This window comes from Trachemys scripta, chromosome 1 (assembly GCF_013100865.1).
Source record: "Trachemys scripta elegans isolate TJP31775 chromosome 1, CAS_Tse_1.0, whole genome shotgun sequence".
NCBI lineage: Eukaryota > Metazoa > Chordata > Testudines > Emydidae > Trachemys > Trachemys scripta.
In genome coordinates, this window is record NC_048298.1 from 339,671,205 (window position 1) to 339,692,640 (window position 21,436).

Consider the following 21,436-nt stretch of genomic DNA (forward strand, 5'->3'; position numbering starts at 1 on the left):
ACGGTCAATTCACCTCCCTGGTCCAGTGCTGGTGACATGGGAGATGAAAAAATGGGATACCTATTCCAACCTGGAACCTTATATCCAAGATGACATGAGCTACTTATCTCCACATTGTAGAGGGAGGTTCACGTGGTGTCTAAGGCCTGGAACAATGGTAGAGGAATTGTGCCCAACTCCTGGCGAGGGAGGACAGTGTACTGGGGGAAGGAGATTCGAAAGCTCTGTTTTCGTTGAGAGCCCGTGGACCGATGGGATGTTGGCCCATAAAGAGCCGTATAAGTGGCTACTCCAAGCTCACAGTATCTATTGATACAGTCAATAAAGAGTAGGGATGTGGATACTGTTTCCCTTTACACCTGGCCTGTCACTGTCCCAGCTCATGTTAAACATCCAGGGGCCATGAAAAAAGCTGCAGAGCTGTTTTCCAGTCACAGTTCTGGCCCTTAATGAGCACTCTGGGTGCTGTGGGAACCATGAGGGCTGCACCAGATGTGGACAGGGGCTATTCAAGGGGCATGGACACCCACCCTCCCCCTATGCCCTCAGTCAGGTGTTCATGATTGAGTCATGTCAGAGACATGATTAATGAAGGACCCCCAGGAGAAGCCATGCAGGCATATCTGTCCCACCCCCCACCACCCTTGATATCTCTGCATACCACACACCTACTCAGCCCTCTCCCCACCAAGGCAGAGCAGAGCTGCGTGTGCGAGTGAGGGTCGGACACACAGGAGTCCTGGCAAGAGACTCAGGACCAGATTTCCTCCTACTCCCCTCTGTTTTGCTGCTCCATCTGCTTGGAAATTGGTGGAAATGGTCCTTGGCTCCCGCACAGAGGCACAGCTAGCGCCTATCCCAGCCCATCCCATTTGCATTAAAAATGCATTAAAAATGCAAATGAGGGACACAGGCAGGAGTCCCCTCCCCAGTTTTGTGAGATCCTTTTGTAGCTCTTCACAGTCTGCCTGGGACTTAACTATCTTGAGTAGTTTTGTATCAACTGCAAATTTTGCCACCTCTTTTTCAGATTGTTTATGAATATGTTAAATAGGACTGGGCCCAGTACAGATCCGTGGGGAACACCACTATTTACCTCTCTCCATTCTGAAAACTGACCATTTATTTCTATCCTTTGTTTCCTATCTTTTAACGAGTTGCCAATCCGTGAGAGAACCTTCCCTCTTATCCCATGACTGCTTACTTTGCTTAAGGGCATTTGGTGAGGGACCTTGTCAAAGGCTTTCTGAAAATCTAAATATACTATATCCACTGGATCTCCTTTGTCTGCATACTTTTTGACCCCCCTCAAAGAATTCTAGTAGATTGGTGAAGAGTGATTTCCCTTTACAAAAACCATGTTGACTATTTCCCAACAAATTATGTTCATCTATGTGTCTGACAATTTTTTTCTTTACGATAGTTTCAACCAATTTGCCAAGTACTGAAGTGAGGCTTACTGGCCTGTAGTTGCCAGGTTCACCTCTGGAGCCCTTTTTTAAAAATTGGTGTTACATTAGCTGATTTAAATGATAGGTTACAGACAACAATAGTACTGCAATTTCACATTTCAGTTCCTTCAGAACTCTTGGGTGAATACCATCAGGTCCTGGAGACTTATTACTGTTTAGTTTATCAATTTGTTCCAAAACCTCCTCTAATGGCACCTCAATTTGGGACAGTTCCTCAGATTTGTAACCCAAAAAGAATGGCTCAGGTTTGGGAATCTCCCTCACATCCCCACAGTGAAGACCAATGCAAAGAATTCATTTAGTTTCTCTGCAATGGCCTTATCGTCTTTGAGTGCTCCTTTAGCACCTTGATCATCCAGTGGCCCCACTGGTTGTTTAGCAGACTTTCTGCTTCTGATGTATTTAATTTTTTTTCTTGCTATTACTTTTGGAGTTTTTGGCTAGCTGTTCTTCAAATTCTTTTTTGGTCTTTTTAATTGTATTTTCACACTTCATTTGCCAGAGTTTATGCTCTTTTCTATTTTCCTCATTAGGATTTATCCTCCACTCTTTAAAGGATGCCTTTTTGACTCTCACTGCTTCTTTTACGTTGTTGTTTAACCACTGTGGCTCTTTTTTGGTTCTCTTAATCTGTTTTTTAAATTGGGGTATACATTTAAGTTGAGCCTCTATTATACTGTCTTTAAAAGGTTTCTCGCAGCTTGCAGGGATTTCACTTTTGGTGCTGTACCTTTTAATTTCTGTTCCATTAACCTCCTCATGTTTGTGTAGTTCCCCTTTCTGAAATGAAATGTTATAGTGTTGGGCAGCTGTGGAGTTTTCCCTGCTGCAGGGATGTTAAATTTAATGATATTATGGTCACTATTACCAAGCGGTCCAGCTATATTCACCTCTTGGACCTGATCCTGAGCTCCACTTAGGACTAAATCAAGAATTGCCTCTCCTCCTGCGGGTTCCAGGACTAGCTGCTCCAAGAAACAGTCATTTAAGGTGTCAAGAAACTTTATCTCACCATCCCTTCTTGAGGTGATATGTAGCCAATCAATATGGGGATAGTTGAAATCCCCCATTATTATTATTGAGTTTTTTTATTTTAATAGCCACTCTAATCTCCCTGAGCATTTCAGAGTCACTAACACCATCCTGGTCAGGTGCTCTGTAATATAGCCCTACTGCTATATTCTTATTTTTAAAGCATGGAATTACTATCCATAGAGATTCTATGGCACAATTTAGTTCATTTAAAATTTTTACTTCATTTGATTCTATGCTTTCTTTCACATATAATGCCACTCCCCCACCAGCACAACCTGTTCTGTGCTTCCGACATATTTTGTACCCTGGTATTACTGTGTCCCATTGATTATCCTAATTCCACCAAGTTTCTGTGATGCCTATTATATCAATATCCTCATTTAATACTAGGCACTCTAGTTCACCCATCTTATTGTTTAGACTTCTAGCACTGGTATACAATACTACTGGTTAGCTTCTGGCTAACAGAGGTTATGGAAACCATCCCTGCCCATCCAGGCTAATAGCCATTGATGGACCTATCCTCCATGAATTTATCCAGTTCTTTTTTGAACCCTGTTATAATCTTGACCTTCACAACATAGAATCATAGAATATCAGGGTTGGAAGAGACCTCAGGAGGTCATCTAGTCCAATCCCCTGCTCAAAGCAGGAGCAACACCAGCTAAATCATCCCAGCCAAGGCTTTGTCAAACCTTAAAAACCTCTAAGGATGGAGATTCCACCACCTCCCTGGGTAACACATTCCAGTGCTTCACCACTCTCCTAGTGAAATAGTGTTTCCTAATATCCAACCTATGCCTCCCCCACTGCAACTTGAGACCATTGCTTCTCATTCTGTCATCTGCCACCACTGAGAACAGCCGAGCTCCATCCTCATTGGACCCCCCCCCCTTTCATTTAGTTGAAGGCTGTTATCAAATCCTCCCTCACTCTTCTCTTCTGAAGATTAAATTAACCCAGTTCAGCAGCCTCTCCTCATAAGTCATGTGCCCCAGCCCCCTAATCATTTTTGTTGCCCTCCGCCAGACTCTCTCCAATTTGTCCACATCCCTTCTGTAGTGGGGGGGGGGGGGGACCAAAACTGGACACAATACTCCAGGTATGGCCTCAGCATTCCCGAATAGAGGGGAATAATCACTTCCCTCAATCTGCTGGCAATGCTTCTACTAATACAGCCCAATATACCATTGGCCTTCTTGGCAACAAGGGCACACTGCTGACTCATATCCATCTTCTCGTCCACTGTAATCCCCAGGTCCTTTTCTGCAGAACTGCTGCTTAGCCAGTCTGTTCTCTGGTAAGCAGTTCCATAGGTTAACTGAGCATTGTGTGAAAAAAATACTTCCTTTTGTTTCTTTTAAACCTGCTGCCTGTTAATTTCATTTGGTGACCACTATAAATAACACCTCCTTTTTTACTTTCTCCACACCAGTTGTGATTTTAAATACCTCTACCATATCCCTCCTTAGTCGTCTCTTTTCCAAGCTGAAACGTCCGTCTTGTTAATGTCTCCTCATTCAGAAGACATTCCATAACTCTAATCATTTTGTTGCCCTTTTCTGAACCTTTTCGATTCCAATATATATATTTTTGAGATGGGGGGATCAAATCTGTATGCAATATTTAACATGTGGGTGTGCCATGGATTCATATAGCGATAATACGATATTTTATGTCTTATTATCTACCCCTTTCTCAATGATTCCCAACATGCTGTTCGCTTTTTTCTTTGCCACTGTACATTGAGTGGATGTTTTCAGAGAACAACCTATAATGACACCAAGATCTATTTCTTGAGTGGTAACAGCTAATTTAAACCCCATCATTTTATATCTATCGTTAGGATTATGTTTTCCAGTTTGCATTACTTTGCATTTATCAACCCTGTTTTTTATCTTCCATTTTGTTGCCCAGTCACCCAGTTATCAGAGATCTTTTAGAAGCTCTTTGCAGTCTGCCTGGGAGTTAATTATTTTGAGCAATTTTTTGTCATGTGGAAGTTTTGCTACCTCATAGTTTACCCCTTTCTCTAGATCATTTATGGATATGTTGAATAGGACTGGTCCCAGTAGAGACCCTTTAGGGATACCACTATTCACCTCTCTCCATTCTGAAAGTGGACCATTTATTCCTAACCTTTGTTTCCTATCTTTAACCAGTTACCAATCCATGAGAGGTACTTCCCTCTTATCCCATGACAGATTGCTTTGCTTAAGAGACCTTGGTGAGGGACCTTGTCAAAGGCTTTGAAAATCAAACTACTTTATATGCATTGTCCTTGTCCAGATGCTTTTTTGAGCCCCTCAAAGAATTCTAATAGATTGGGGAGGCATGATTTTAGACGCCGTGACATTCCAAATCTCCACTCAGAAATCCACTCCCTATCCCTCACTGTCACCCCTGAGCTCCTGCATTTCTGCCACAAATAAGGTGCTGTAATCACAGGGATCCCAGAAGCCACCTTTCACAGGAGGCTGTGGTAAGAGACAAATGTCAGGGGCATTTCTCTGTAGCACCCTGACTCAGCCCTGATCTTATGGTCTCAGACTATCTGAGCACCTTGAATGTATTTATCCTCCTGCCATCACTGAGAGGCAGGGCCGGGATATTATCCATCAGAGACTGCCAATGGTTTGCCCATGGAGGGAATTAAACTCAATTGTTCTGAGTCACAGAGCAGTGCATGGATCACAGGACCAGCCTTCCAGCCATCTGATTGGTGACAGGCCCAGCTGGATTCTTTGCTGAACCTGGAGAATTCCCATTCCCTGCCATACTGTAGAGAGCATGGATGGCAAGGAGCCAGTTACAGAGGTTTGATTTGCTGGCCTGTTCTCCCCCTGCCTCAGTGGAATTTAGAGCAGCCTGGGGATTTTAACAGCTGATTTTAACAGCTTCCAAGAGCACAGCACACTCTGGCCATGTCCCTGCAGATCAATACCATCCCAGAGTGCCCCCTGGGGTCTTCAGATAGCCCTGCAGGCACCCTTCCCTTCCCTCTAAGATCCTTGCAATGCCTTACTCTCCACCTGGAATATTTAAAACAACAGCTCCCTTTGTGGGGTCACATTTATTCAGCCTTCTCCAAGACACAAGGTCTCCTACCCTTCAACTTCTCCCTCCCCCTTTACTCAGGAACACCCTATCACCCTTGTTGCTGGTGTCTGCGTTGCTTCAGACTTGCTGCAAAGCCTTTTCCCTTTAGCCACCCCACCAATCTCTTACCACTAGGCCCTGCCCCCTGCTGCTCCACTTTTTTTGAAGCTCCATCTCCTGGCCATGCCAGAGTTGGGCCGTAGTAAGAGCTACTGTGATGTTCTCTGATAAAGATATGACCATATAGGTCACTTTTGCAACCACTGTTATTTATTTGCAACAAATCTTGTATAAAATGTGGCATGTAAGATGTCTATGAAAAGATTATGATTTGCTGGTTATGGTTGTGTTGGGGTCACTAGGCCTGCCTGAGCCAGAATTCTTCCATGTTTAAACTCTGTTCTTCCATGTTTAACTCTAATCGGCCTCAAAAGCCAAGGACAGCAATTGGAATGTGTAAACAGCCCGTTAGCAATTACGACTTTGCTCATACCAGGTACCAAATGATAATGATGAGGTTTGCATGTTTCTAGCTGGCTGAAGAGGTAATAAATTAAGGGTAAACAGAACCAAATAACAGTTTAAAGAGAAGTTACTGACAAGCTAGATTTATAGCCCTAGAATGATTTAACGGCTTAAAAGTATAAACATGCCTTCGGTAGAGAGGGGAGGGGGAGGAAAGGGAGGGGTAGGGGGTAGAGGGTGGTAGAGAGGGGGAGAGAGGGGGGGCTTAGTTGTAAAATGTATAAGAAGAGAGAAACTGTTTTTGCTGGTGTGCTTGATTTGAGACTTGCCTGTCTCCTTGCACCACTTTGAGATCTCAAATAAACTTTGATTGTTTCTCCACCCCGGTATGTTTATTGGCGCAAAGCACACCGGGCAATGAACCCCACTGTTGCTGTCCTTGGGCCTCTGTGCCGGCAACAGTTGTGTTATCTGTATGCTGCTGTCATGGATTGGTATATAGTAATATGGAGATATACCTATCTCATAGAGCTGAAAGGTCATTGAGTCCAGCCCCCTGCCTTTACTAGCAGGACCAAGTACTGATTTTGCCTCAGATCCCTAAGTGGCTCCCTCAAGAATTGAGCTTACAACCATGGGTTTAGCAGGCAAATGCTCATACCACTGAGCTATCCCTCCCCGCAACTGGTTAAAAGATAGGAAACAAAGGGTAGGTATAAATGGTCAGTTTTCAGCTTGGAGAGAGGTAAATAGTGGTGTCCTCCTCCAGGGATCTGTACTGGGCCCAGTCCTATTTAACATATTTATAAATGATCAGGAAAAAGGGGGAAACAGTGAGGTGGCAAAATTTGCAGATGATACAAAATTACTAAAGTTAGTTAAGACTGAGGCAGACTGCGAAGAGTTACAAAGGGATCTCATAAACTGGGTGACTGGGCAACAAAATGGCAGAGGAAATTTAATGCTGATAAATGCAAAGTAATGTACATTGGAATGCATAATCCCAACTACACAAATACAATGATGGGGTCTAAATTAGCTCTTACCAATCAAGAAAGAGATCTTGAAGTCATTGTGGATAGTTCTTTGAAAACATCTACTCAATGTGCAGCGGCACTCAAAAAAGCAAACAGAATGCTGGGAATCATTTATAAAGGGATAGATGATTTAAGCAGAGTCAGAATGAGCTCTACCCTGACATCTGGTGGTGAGTTGTGGAAAAGGGCTTCAGGAGATGATCTCGTTTGCATGGGCACACCCACCCTGCCTACATGAGGGACTGCTTGCCCAAATGGTCACATTGGCTGCTATGGGACCCCCCCCCCAATCTCTTTGTTATTGGGGCAGGAGTAATAAAGGGTTGTTACGCTGGTTATGTGAATCAAGGACAGTAGAACTATACTTGGCATTTTATGATGGAGGGACTCACCCTCAACTAAGTAGCACTTGCTAGGCAAGGGACATGGTTCCAAAGCCAAAGTGAACTAAGAGAAGTGGGGGACAGGTGTAGCTGGTAGTGTGGGCTATCTTCTGAGGGCCTCAAACACTGTTTTTCCCCTTTCTCTCTCCATGGTGGAATAATAGAGCTAATTTTGACTCCCTTTTGAGTCTTATTAGGTGCGGCAGAGCTGAAATCACTGGATTAGTGGTTCTGAGTGTGCCAATGCTGAGGTGTTCTTCTTCCTCCCCCCCCACCACTAACAGCTGAAATCACTAATGAGATGTGTTAAATGGGGGTGGGGTCTCAAGACAAGTTGGTGAGCGGCTAGCAGGGTGGCTGGTGGAGCATGCAGCTGGTGGTGAAGACTGCAGCAGAACCCCACAGAGAGGTGTGGCAATTGGCTATTGACCCAAGCAGTAGAGCACATAAGATGCCCCCAAACCTCCCCCCACTGGCTGGGAGGTAAACTATGCAGATGAACTTCTGAACTCTGGGGGCTGCACTGACCAAGGACAGAAACTGTGGGTGGGGTGACTGTTGGGTTGCTGGACTTAAGACCCTGAGGGGAAAAGGACACTGTCAAACTTACTTGGGGGTGGATCTTTTGCTCATGGTTTGTGTTGCGAATCCTGTTTGTGATGTTTCCCCAACATAATGCCGCAATGTTTCCCTTCTTTATTAAAAGGCTTTTGCTACACTCAGATCCATGCTTGTGAGAGGGGAAGTATTTCCTCTTAGAGGCACCCAGGGAGTGGTATGTAATTGTCCCAGGTCACTGGGTGGGGGCTCAAGCTGGTTTTGCATTGTGTTATTGAAACGGAACCCTAGAGAGTGCTTCTATATTGTGATGCCAACTTTTCCCAACCTGGCGCTAAAAATTTCCCAAATCTGGTGAAAAATTCCCAGACTCTGGGAATTTTTTACCAGTTTGGGAAATTTTGGGCGCTAGCCAGTGCTTCTATATCCTGGGAAATTTCCCAAAATCTGGGAATTTTTGAGTAAAATGCTTCACCTTGGGAAATTGCAGGGCAAATTGGGAAACTGCAGGGCACATGCTGTTAAAAATTCCCAGATTTTGGGAAATTTTCCAGTATATAGAAGCACTGCCCCTAAATACTGAACCTGGTTCTTGTTGCTGCCAACTCTGACGGGCAGAAGGGTCACAACGATAAGACAGAAAATATCACATTGCCGCTATATACATCCATGGTACACCCACACATGGAATACAGCATGCAGTTCTGGTTGCCCCATCTCAAAAAATATATATTGGAATTGGAAAAGGATCAGAAAAAGGCAAGAAAAATGATTAGGGGTATGGAACACCCTTCCGTATGAGGAGAGATATCGAAAGCCAGCAGCAGAGTTGTTAGAATCTCTACAGGAAGGAGCAGGGGTAACTTTAACTGCTTAACGGTTTTTGCTTTAGAAAGCTTTTGCTCCTGGGGTAATTAGCCTGCAAATCTTGGAGAGATTATTCAAATTAAGGGTTCATTAAGAAACACTTAACTGACAATGGGAGACACCCATCTACACTGAATGGACTGTCCTGTAAAAGTTCTGTCCGGATATAGGTAATAATTTCCTGCTGTGACTAAGCAAAATTATGCATGGACATGTGACTTCCTCATGTGATTCCAAACCCCATCTTGTCACCTGTAATTTTCCACTAGCTGTGCTGAGGGCTTTCTTTGAATCAAAGGGTTTCCATTCACATGGCAGAATCTATAAAAGAATATAAAAGGAAACCCCTCCAGTTTGTCTCTTTCCTGCTCAAGCCTCTGGAGTTTGAACTTATACTTATGGGAGAATTCTAACCAATGGACTGAGGTCCTTCCAATGATTTGGAAGCAACCAGTGACTTAACAAACCAACAGCTTATTCCATCACTGCTACAAGCCTGAAATAAGAACTTTTCATTTATTGTACGTAATTGACTCCTTTAACCAATTTTAACTCTCACCTTTCTTTCTTTCTTTTTATAAATAAACCTTTAGATTTTAGATAGCAATGGATTGGCATCAGCATGATTTTTGGGTAAGATCTGAGTTATGTATTGACCTGCGTGTGTGGCTGATCCTTTGGGATCAGAAGCACCTGCTATTACATTAAATTGGGTTTAAAGAATCACTCGTCTTTAAATCTGCTGTTTTTGATGGGGATATAAGGACTGGAATATCTAAGGAAACTGCTTTTATGACTTCTTGTTAGCCAGCGTGGTGAAACAGAAGTTAATTTATTTTGCAGGTTTGGTATATCTTATGGGAGAATAATGACCAGGTTTGGGGTCTGTCTGCCCTATTTCTCAGCAGTTTGTCCTGAATTTGATATTTGCAGTTGTGACCCGCAAAAGCACAGTTACAGCTACCCCGGGAGCCCAGGCTGCTGTGGGGATTCCCAGACTCTCCACCTTCTCTGGGGATGTGTCCTGAGGGGCAGGGACATAGGCTGGGGCATTCTTTTGGGCCCCCCAGCCCCTGCCCAGGGCAGGTGGAGGATCTGGGGCTCCTCACAGTGGCTCTGATTCTCTTTTCAGCTCTTTCCATGGTCCAGCTCTGGCTTCTGGCCTGGACAGGGGGTGGAGCCCCGGGTAATGAGGAGGAACAGGGGGTGTCGTCTTGGGGGGAAAGGAGGAGCAGGGGGTGGAGCCTCCAGGGGTAAGAAGAGGGGCAGGTGTGTTGTCACAGTGTAGACAGGACTCCTACATCTGTCCCAATTTTTCCCTCTTGAAAAGGTGGTCACCCTACACTGAATGGGCTGGGCTGGGATTGGAGCTAGCTGTGCCTCTGTGGGGGATCTGAGGACCAATTTCACCCCTTTGCATTGCTGAGGCAGGACAAATGGAGTGAACGGGCAGAGAATCTTGGCCTGAGTCTCTTGCCAGGACTCCTGTGTGTCAGACCCTCACTCACACACGCAGCTCTGTTGTGCCTCAGTGGGGAGTGTGCCCAGCAGGTGTGCGGTGTGCAGAGCTATCAAAAGGCGTGGAGGAGAGGGTTGCCTAAATGGCTTCTCTTGAGCCTCTTGCATTAATCATGTTTCTGAGATGACTCAGTCACAAGCACCTGGCTGAGGGCGTAGGGGAAGGGTGGGTGTCCGTGCCACTTGAATAGCCCCTGTCCACGGCTGGTGCAGCCCCATGGATCACCCAGCACCCAGAGCGCTCGGGAAGGGCCAGAACTGTGACTGCACAACAGCTCTGCAGCTTCTTTCATGGTCCCTGAATCTTTAACACGAGCTGGGACAGTGACAGGTGTAATGGGAAACAACAGCCACATCCCTTCTCCGTATTCACAGTATCAACAGGAATTCTGAGGTCAGAGCAGCCAAAAATACGGCTCTTTATGGGCCAACATCCCACCGGTCCCCTGGCTATCAACGAACAAATCACTTCATACATAATGCTGTCTCAATGGTCTCCTTCAAACAGTACACAGTCCTGCCTTACCAGCCCCTCTCCATTATTCCAGGCCTTAGATCCCGCCTGAATATCTCTACAGAGTGGAGATCAGAAGTGCATGTCATCTCAGATATAAGGTCCAGAATGGAATAGGTGGCCCCTGATTCCACCTCCAGTGTCACCAGTGCTGGAGCCAATTGATGAACTGACCCTTACTTGACAAACACTCTGATTATCCTTGCACGAAGGTGTTTGCTTTTCACACTGTACACAATTGGGTTCATCAGCGGTGGGAGAAGCAGGGAGATGTAGCCCAGGAGAATCTGAAGCAAGGGAGAAGAGCCCTTCCCAAATCTGTGTATTACAGACAAGCTGATCTCTGGTGTGAAGAAGAGCAGGACAGCACAGAGGTGGGAGATGCAGGTGTTCAGGGCCCTCAGGGACTCCTTGTGGGATGCGATGCTCAGCACTGTTTTGAGGATCATCACATAAGAGAGGAAAATGAGCAGTAAATCCAACCCCATCTGGAAGAGTTTAGTAAACAATCCATAGATGCTGTTGACTGTGATATCTGAACAAGCCATCTTCATGACCTCCTGGTGCAGGCAGTAGGAATGGGAGAGGACATTGGCTCGGCAGTACTGGAACCGTTTCAGGAGAAAAGGAAGTGGAAGTATTATTGCCATTGCTCTTAGCCAAACCACCAGTCCCATTTTAGCTATTGTCAACGGGGTTAAGATGGAAGCATATCTCAGCGGGCTACGGATTGCGATGAAGCGGTCAAAAGCCATCAACAAGAGCACAGAGGATTCAATGCATTGAAGCAAATGGATGAAGAACAGCTGAGCTAAACAGGCATCGAGGCTGATCTCCCTTGAGTTAAACAAGTATATGCCCATTATTGTCGGTATGGTGACTATCGATAAGCCAAGGTCTGTGACGGCCAACATGGAAAGGAAAATGTACATGGGTACATGCAGGCTTCCATCTGTTTTTACAATGAACAGAATGAGTGAATTTCCTAATATTGAAATAGTATACGTTATGCAGAAGGGGATAGAGATCCAGAGATGAACGTCTTCCTGACCTGGTATCCCAGTGAGAAGGAACACTACAGATTTGAATTTGGTGTCATTGACAGCTGACATAATTTACTGGCCAAGTTTGAAGAGTTCTGAAATTACCTACCTAAAAAAACACAAAATAAGAGGAGATTAGATGATATTTATCGAAAAATCACTCTGCTCTCAGTGCAAATCTACAGACTCCCAGAACTCAAGGTAGATAAGCAAAAACTTAGTCTTGGATGTACATCACCGAAAGGAAGATAGGCACTGCCAGACTGGATCAGACTTAAGTCCATCTAGCCCAGTAACCGATGGCCATGTCTAGATGATGCAGTGGAAGGTGGAAGAAACCCTGCAATAGGCAGCTATGAGATAACCTGCTCCCAGGGAATTTCTCCCTTACAATAGCTAGATGTATTTTGTGGTGTAAATGTGGAAGGTTTAGAGCCCTTTGAAAACTTTTTTTTTAAAAGTATCCTCCCTACTGTAATTGGATTTTCTGGTAACCCAGTCCCTCTTTGAATCTAGCTAAGCTGTTGGCCCTGTTGATATCTTGTGGCTGTGAGTTCCGCAGCCTACTTGAGCACTATAGGATTTTACCATTGTGACCTTAGAACATAAAAACGTAAGAGTGGCCATACTGGGTGAGATCAAAGTATCCTGTCTTCCACAGTGGCCAATGTCAGGTGCCCCAGAGGGAATGAACAGAGCAGGTAATCATCAAGTGACTCATCCCCTGTTGCCCATTCCCAGCTTCTTGAAAACCGAGGCTAGGGACACCATTCCTGCCCATCCTGGTTTATAGCTATTGATGCACCTATCCTCTATGAATGTCTCTAGTTCTTTTTTGAACCCTGTTACACCCTTCACACAGACACCCTTTCTGGCCCTCCACATCTGAGTGTGGACTTTAGTATCATGACACATGTGTAAACACATGGCAAGTGCATGGTGAAAATGGTCATTATATGTATCTGTCCTGCACTGAAGCTATTCATAAATGCATTTTATAGCTTCATTATATATCTTATTTTTTTCTGCGCTCCTGACAGTCCAGATTATGCGACTGCCTCTTTCTAGCACATGGAATAAATTCTTAGGGCCAGGTTCTTCATTCAATAACAGTGACATCAACAGTCTCACTCCAGATTTACATGTGTAAATTCAGGCAGAACCAGACTCTCTTAACTTTCCCTGACAAAATCCTCCTGGTGATACACTCTGACCCCCAAGAATCCCTCCAAGAGAAGCTGAAGTGCTTTGCCTAGCCAGTGTTGACGGAATCCAGAGACTTCGATCATCTCATAGACTCCACTACCTCTTCACAGGACCTGCATTCTCTCCTCATGCAACGGTCTGTAGATATTCGGAAAATTACAAGCCAACACTGACAGTTATTTCAGCCGGGCAGGGGAGGAGTTGGCGTCAGAAATGGGTCAATAATTCAAACACTGGTATTGCACTAATATCCACTTGAGTGTACAAGTTACTTCAGCCATGCTCATGTAATTGGTGACGGGGGCCAATTACATACAACCACTATAACACTCCCCTTTCCTGCACCTCAGCTAAACTCTTTGCTGGAACACAGACCAGTGGTTCTGGTCTCTCATGACTTTTTGGAAAGTCTTGCACAAGCCTTGCAGAGTTACTGAGTGCATGACTCGGAATGTAAGTGTTAGAATCAGCTTCTAGTCTGTTACCAGGAGACAGTATCATACAACTGTTCACTGAAAAAAAAGTTAATAACACAAACCCATTGCAATTAGTATGTGGATTATTTCTGAAATACTTTCTAAAGCAAAAGCCATTATGCAGTAAAGTTACCCTGATCCTTCCTGTAGAGATTCCAACAACTGTGCTTCTGGCTATTGATATAATGAAAAGTTTTTGCATAACATGTACACATCTGTTCCTTTGTACACACACGTCAACCACAGGTACTGAGCCCATTCGGACCTGCCCGGCAAGCACAGTTCACTCACAGTGTGTTGTAGCCCAGCACTCAGTCTGAGGGTGGGAGAATGTAGGGATTCCATCCCATGAGCAGGAAGGCTACAAGAAATAAGCTCTATCAGACCCGTTACCACAGAGCAACACAGCTCTGAATTCCTGCCTTCACAATCGACCTCATGAATAAAATCCTTGAAAATGCATTTGCTGATTAAATTTCTAGGAGCAAATGAACCTGAGTCGATTTGGTAACTTGTCACTGAGGCTACGTCCTCACTACGGGGAGGGGGGGGTCGATTTAAGATATGGAAATTCAGCTACGCGAATAGCGTAGCTGAATTCGACGTATCCGAGGCGACTTACCCCGCTGTGAGGATGGCGGCAAATTGACCTCTGCAGCTCACCTGTCAACGGCGCTTACTCCTACCTTCGCTGGTGGAGTACAAGCGTCGATTCGGGGATCGATTGTCGCGTCCCGATGAGATGCGATAATTCGATCCCCGAGAGATCGATTTCTACCCGCCGATTCAGGCGGGTAGTGAAGACGTAGCCTGAGTTTCCGTGGGGTCTTGTCTTCCTCAGCCCCTGGCAGGATCATGCCCAGAGCACATGGCACCTCTAGAAATGGGACCCCTTGAGAAACCCTGACTTGGGGCATAAGAGTTTTAACATTCCGAGCTTGCTTTGAATGTCAGATTTCTGTGTAGCCTGAACAACCCATAGTGAAGCATGGGTATATGTGGGGGAGGGGTTCCCAAGCTACCTGGTGCTGCCTGCCCTCCAGCCCCGTCACTGAGACACTCCAACAGCCCAGCTGTGTCCTCTGCCGCTGCACAGAACATCTGCAAATGGAAACAGCTTGTAGCCTTTCCCCTTCACTGCACATTTTAAAGATAGTGAAACCTGCCAATGTACCCAATTCCTGCTAGAAGGGGAGCCGCTGACACCAGAGGTCTTCACCCTAAAGGACAAGGAGTCAGTGGAGAGGTTGCACAGGCAGCAGGCAGTATCTGTTCAGATAGGGAGACAACTGTCTTTATGAAGCATGTCTGCACATTCCCTTGGGGGCCACTTGGCCATCAGGGAACCTCAAATGCTTGGCTTAGTGTGTACCAGCTTTAACCCCCATCATGCCAATGGCAAACTGCAGGAGGCCAAATCACAGGGGATGCGTGGTGATTCTACCCAAGTGCACTGTAGCGCCAGCTTCTATTCCTGGAATCCGAGCTTCTCATCACTGTTCGTATGGTTCCAACTACCTCGAGGGCAGCCGAGTGGTAACGATGATGCTGTCACAGCTGTGATCTTGCTGAAATAAAATAAAATATAATAATAATAATAATATAGGACCTGATTTCTGCCCAGCAGCCCCCTGTCCTACATTACAAACTCAGGGTGCAGGCCAGGGAAGTGAAGGGAAATTCCACAAGACTCCCTACATGGAAATTTCCCTTAGATTGTTCCAGTAGGGGAGGATCCTTCCCTTCTCCGTGAGGAACAAGGAATAAGGAGGAGGATTTCGGAGGGGAGTGTGGGAGTGTCACGGGGATGCCGGGAGTTTCAGCACAGGCACCAGACCAGTGTTTGAAAACCATTGAGTCTGTAAGGATTTAACTGCCAAACAGTGGAGCGACAGACACAGGAGCCTCACCTTAGACAGTCTGACTGGCAGAGAGCAGTCTGAGGGCAAAGGTCAGCTTCACACACTGGCCTTGTAACATGGACAGGGCTGAGCACTACGGTGACTGCCTGGGTCAAGGCTCACACAGGTTTCAGCAAAGGCTGCTTCAACAAGAAAGGGGCAAACAGATGGGAAAATGCTCTCAGAGACACAGGGAAACTAGTCTGGGTCGGAGCAGGGGTGTAGCCCTGGGTAGGCCCGGGGGGCCAAGGACCACCCATTTAGCATCCAAACCCAATCCACCAGCTGGGACTCCCGACTCCAGCTTGGTGCCGAGCTGTATCCCTCTCCTGCCAGTCCAGAGCGCTGATTCCTTGGTCTCTTACCCCAGATGGTCCCTCTGTTCCTCAGCCATAAGTGCTTTCATATGCATCAATGTAAAGGTGTACATCTAGGAGAAGGGTTGCTAGCTATCCTTACTGGACGAGGGACCCAATGCTGGGAAACAGTGACTGAAAAAGACTTGGGGGCCATAGTGGATAATCAGTTGAACATGAGCTTCCAGTGCAACACTATGGCTGAAAAGCTAGTCTCGAGTAGGAGCAGAGAGGTTAATTTACCTCTGTATGTGGCACTGATGTGAGCACTGCTGGGGTCCTGTGTCCAGTTCTGGTGTCTACAGTTCAAGAAGGACGTTGATACACAGGAGAGGAGTTCAGAAAAGAGCCATGGGAATGATTAAAGAATTAGGAAACCTGCCTCAGAGTGATAGACTCTTTAGTTTACCGAAGAGAACAAGGTCACAATCAGTAAGTATCTGCCCGGGGAGCAAAAGTTGAACAATGGGTCCTTCAATCTAGCAGAGAAAGTTATAACAGGATCCAATGGTTGGAAGCTGAAGCTAGACTGGAACTAAGGTGTAATTTTTTTTAACAATGAGGGTAATTTACCATTGGAACAATTTACCAAGGGCCATGGTAGATTCTCCATCACTGACCATTATTAAATCAAGGCAGGGTGTTATACTAACAGCTCTGCTCTAGGCATTACTGTGGGGCAGGTCTCTGGCCTGTGTGATGCAGGAGGTCAGACTAGGTTATCACAATGGTGCCTGCTGGCCTTGGAATCCTCTCAGAGGTTTTAGTAGCACGGCCCTACCACACAGGGTGTTGCACTGATAAATAGATTGCGAGCCACTGAGATGCTGTAATGATTGGGGCCATAGCTATGTGCTTTAAAGTGATTTCAGTTCTGTGTGCCCCATAAGGATGATTTTTTGCACTGGATAGAGAACCTGAACTCTTCCCAACACTCCTTGGTGATAAGGCCTGTCATTAGCAAAGCCCCCTTTGACGAGGGAGTTCTGGGCCCCTTCTGCACCTCAGCAATAACAGGGGGGAATCAGGACCTGCTTTCAGAGAGCAAAGGTTCTGGAGAGCATTGCCAGAGCTCTGCTGGGCTTCCTCTCGGTTTGATCTTAATCCCCAACCGCTCCATGAGCAATGGCAGCTGCTCTAGCGCTGGAGATAGACCTCCCAGCCTGCTTCCAAATTTCCAACATCACCAAGTTTGGGGGTAGCTGGATCTGGGGGAGAGGGTTCTTTGGGTCCAATAGAGACAATAGGTATTCAGAACTGGGCTTGGGTCACACCCCTTTCTATTGAGAATTTGATGGCCTTCCTTACCCGGCTTGTGCATGTCTCATGACTGAACATGAGGAGAGACAGGCTGAGCTGTGCCTCACATACCAGTGCCTCTGTGAGCACGTCACAGTTATAGCCGGGTATCTGTAAGCCAGTGTAAAGGGAAACAGTGTCTCTTCCACTGACCAACTGCATGACCAGAACTGTCCACTAACTATCCCTCAGAGCCTTTGTTGTTTCGGTGCTTCACTTTAGTTAGGGCCAACAGCGACTCTTCTTGGGATTTTATTGGGAGTCTTGCAAAATTTTGTACCTTTCTGAAAACCCCAACTGCTGTGATCAAGAAACTGTTCAGGAACCTCAGCTTTCAGTTATCTTCAAAAGTTTATTTAAAAAGATGAGTTGCAGAGAAGCTAGAAAACATGAAGCAAGTGAGCCCAAAGGCTGAGAAACCAAAGACACATGAAACCAAACCCCACATTAGGATATTTTGAAATCTCATTATTTTAAATCAATCTCATGATTTTTTTGTGGGTGTGACTCATACTTGTTGAATGGGGTTTGTGGATACTGGTACCGAGTTCAAAAGATCTGAAAAGCAACTTGCAAATGGTACAAAAAATAACAAACATTTTTTTCAAAGCACATGAGAAGTAGTAAGCCTGCCAAAGGACGAGTGGGGCCACTGGATGATTGAGGTGCTAAAGGAGCACTCAAGGAAAATTAGGCTGTTGTGTAGAGGCTAAATGAATTCTTTGCATCGGTTTTCACTGCAGAGGATGTGAAGGAGATTCCCACAGATGAGCCTTTATTTTTATTTTTTTTGGTGACAAATCTGAGAACTGTCACACATTGATGTGTTAATAAAGGAGGTTTTGGTAAATGAAACAGATTTAAGTCACCAGGACCAAATGGTATTCATCAAAAAGTTCAGATGAAACACAAATACCAAATTGCAGAACTACTAACTGTAGTATGTGATCTATGGCTTAACTAAGCCTCTGTACCAGATGTCTGGCAAATAGCTAATGTGATGCTAATTTAAAAAAAAAAGGTTTCAGAGTCAAACCTGGCAATACAGGCCAGTAAGCCTGACTTCAGTATCAGGCAAATTGGTTGAAACTATAGTAAAAAACAAAATTGTCAGATGCATAGGTGAACATAATTTGCTGTGGAAGAGTCAACATGGTTTTTGTAAAGGAAAATTATGCCTCACCAATCTACTAGAATTCTTTGAGGCAGTCAACAAGCAGGTGGAAAAGGGGATTCCAGTGGATATAGTGTACTTAGGTTTTCAGAAAGCCTTTCACAAAATCCCACAGCAAAGGCTCTTAGGAAAAGTAAGCAGTCTTGGGAGAAGAAGGAATGTATTCTCCTGGATCTCTAACAGGTTAAAAGATAGGAGACAAAAAGTAGGAAGAAATGGTCAGTTTTCAGAATGGAGAGGGGTAAATAGTGGTGTCCCACAGAGATCTGTATTCAGACCAGTGCGGTTCAACATATTGGTGATGCTGTATGGAATCTGGGAGACACTTTAGAATATTGTGAATACCAATATTGTAAAATTGCAATGAGTTCTCACAGAGGCGCTGTGTAAGACATGTGCTGTGCATCTGGGTGACAGCCCCAGAGAGATTGGCATTAGCACTCACTGCCTAGGCTGCTTGATGGCCCATCCAGGGATATCCACTATACAATTGACCCATTGAGAGAAGGCCAAGAATACACCTTATTACACAGCAAGGCATTCAGGGACATACCTATGAATAGAACTCTAAGGCTTACAGTGCATGTGCTGGGCAGCTTGTGTTTGGAAGAAAAAAAGGTCAAACTGCATAGCAAAAGACTATAAAAGTCAGCTGCATCTTATCCATTTTGTCTTCACTCTGGCTTCTTGTCTTCATTGCTTCCTCTGATCTCTGGCATAACTTTTCTACAAATGAAGCTCTGAACAAAGGACTGAATGATCCATCCAACCTGTGAATGTTTTCCAGGGGGACTTGCAAGCCAGCAAACTCACCAGTATGTGACTGTTTTCGTATTTAACATCTGCCTTCATGTTCTTTCTTTTTTCATTATAAGAAAGAACACCTTGTATATGTGAGAAAAGTTTCTTAAAGAACCTCTCACTGTACTGGATGTAGGTGCTGATTGGAAGACAGAAACTGAAATGCAATAAAGGGGGCTGTGTGATTTCTTTTTTGCTTCTTGATAACCAGTGCGGGGGATCAGAAATACAGTTTGTGAGTGGTTGAAGAGTTTAACTTTAGTGTTACACACCGGTCTTGGGAGTATCTGCTCTCCCTGTTGCAGCCTGCCCTGATCTTGGAATTTCCATTGACAGCTGTCCCAGTCACACCAGGTCACAATATTTATAAATGGCCTGGAAAAGGAGGTAAACAGGAGATCATCTAGTCCAACCCCCTGCTCAAAGCAGGACCAATCCCCAGACAGATTTTTTTACCCCAGTTCCCTAAAAAGCCTCCACAACCCTGGGTTTAGCAGGCCAATGCTCAAACCACTGAACTATCCCACTGGGCTAGATGGAGCTGCCATGATACTGCCCAGCTCCAGCTGCCTGGATGCCCAAGAGAAATTAGAACCTTTTCGTCTGCCTCTTTCTCATAACATAAATGAATATTTATAAACATAAACATAAGTTGCACTAATGGAGTCTATCGCTGCACTGTGTATGGAAAGGTCTCCCGACCAGTCTAGGGCTGGGGTATTGTGCCAATCAGCTACTCTAATCAGCCCTCCCATCTTTGTGCAGCTTCCGCTACCCTGTACAAGACCCTTCAGCAGATCCTGTGGGCAGTGGCTACTGTGACAGGCCCTGGTAGCACATCTCTGATGAATCTGTGCTAGCAGGGAGCTGGAGAGGGTCCTAGAGCAGTTGTGGAGGCACAGAGATTGTAGGTGGGAAGGCCGAGATATCAGAGGATCACTGAGATCTGTGCCTAACTTTGGGGATCACTGGATCCTGGGTCCCCCTGTTATTCCTCAGGGAAAATTGAAGGACTGGAAGGGACCTCGAGAGGTCATCTAGTCTCGACCGCTGAGCTTACGGCATGACTAAGTATTATCTAGACCATTCCAGACAGGGATTTGTCTAACATACCCTTAAAAGTCTCCAGTGATGGAGATTCCACAACCCCAGAGCAATAAAAATCCACGGTAATTTCCATGTAGGGAGCATTGTTGACTCTCCCTTCCCTGGCCTGCACCCTTGGTTTGTTATTAATTATGTGGTTTTGTGTGGCCCTGGCTCCACCATGAAAACTGAGGTTCCCTCTCCATCCCTTCTGCATCCCCCCTCCTGCTGGGGAAATGGGGTCAAAGGTGCAGGGGTTTGCACCTGGCGCTCCTGCCAGGGAGTGGGGTCAGGGCACACAGTCAGGGGGTGGTGGCTTATTCCACTTACCCCATCCAGCGGTTCTGAGATGGTGGGCTTACCCCAATTCTACGCTATTCCAATGCCCCGACCCGCTCTCCGGCAGCTGGGTGGGGGAGAGGGGTAATCCCCCGCACCCGGACCACGCTTCACCGCAGGAATGGCAGGTGGCTGGAACGGAGCAGGGTGACACCATTGGCCCAGGACTAGTGGCTAATCCACTACTGGCCCAAACCCGCCCCCATGAGGCACACCCCCATTTGGGGCAAGAGACCAGGGAATCAGTGCTCCGGACCGACAGGAGAGGGATACAGCTGAGCACCAAACTGGAGTCGGGAGTCCCAGCTGGTGGATTGGGCTTTGATGTTGAGTCCCAGAGGCCCACCCATGGCTTCACCCCTGCTTCAACTCAGCCTTGTTTCCCTGTATCTCTGAGAGCATCTTCCCATCTGTTTGCTCCTTTCTTGTGGAAACTGAACCCCGTGTGAATGTAGGCCCTGTCACCATAGTGCTCCGTGCTCAGTGTGTTACAGCATCAAGGTGTAGAGCTGAGCTTTGCCCTCAGACTACTCTCTGCCAGCCAGACTGTCTAAGATGAGGCTCCTGTGTCTGTTGCTCCATTGTTTGCAATGGCTTCCAAACACCGGTCTGGTGACTGTGCATAAACTCCCAGCATCCCCGTGACACTCCCACACTCCCCTTCAAAACCATCCTCCTTATTCCTTGTTCCTCATGGAGAACGGAAGGGTCCTCCCCTACTAGAAGGATCCAAATGAAATTTCTATGTAGGGAGCATTGTGGAATCTCCCTTCCCTTCCCTACACCCTGGGTTTGTAATGCAGGAAA

General features: G+C 45.8%; 1 protein-coding gene across 1 annotated transcript; it reads right to left on the reverse strand.

Annotated features, from left to right (window-relative positions):
• Nucleotides 1-11,124: 11,124 nt before the first annotated feature.
• LOC117872377 (olfactory receptor 51G2-like) lies at nucleotides 11,125-12,060 on the reverse strand. The gene has a single exon (XM_034760759.1). The coding sequence runs from the start codon at nucleotides 12,058-12,060 to the stop codon at nucleotides 11,125-11,127; it is 936 nt and encodes a 311-aa protein (XP_034616650.1).
• Nucleotides 12,061-21,436: the final 9,376 nt, after the last annotated feature.

What these genes read in the sequence shown, in the direction of transcription:
- LOC117872377 (XM_034760759.1), bottom strand. Translation starts at nt 12,060, where the DNA reads ATGTCAGCTGTCAATGACACCAAATTCAAATCTGTAGTGTTCCTTCTC.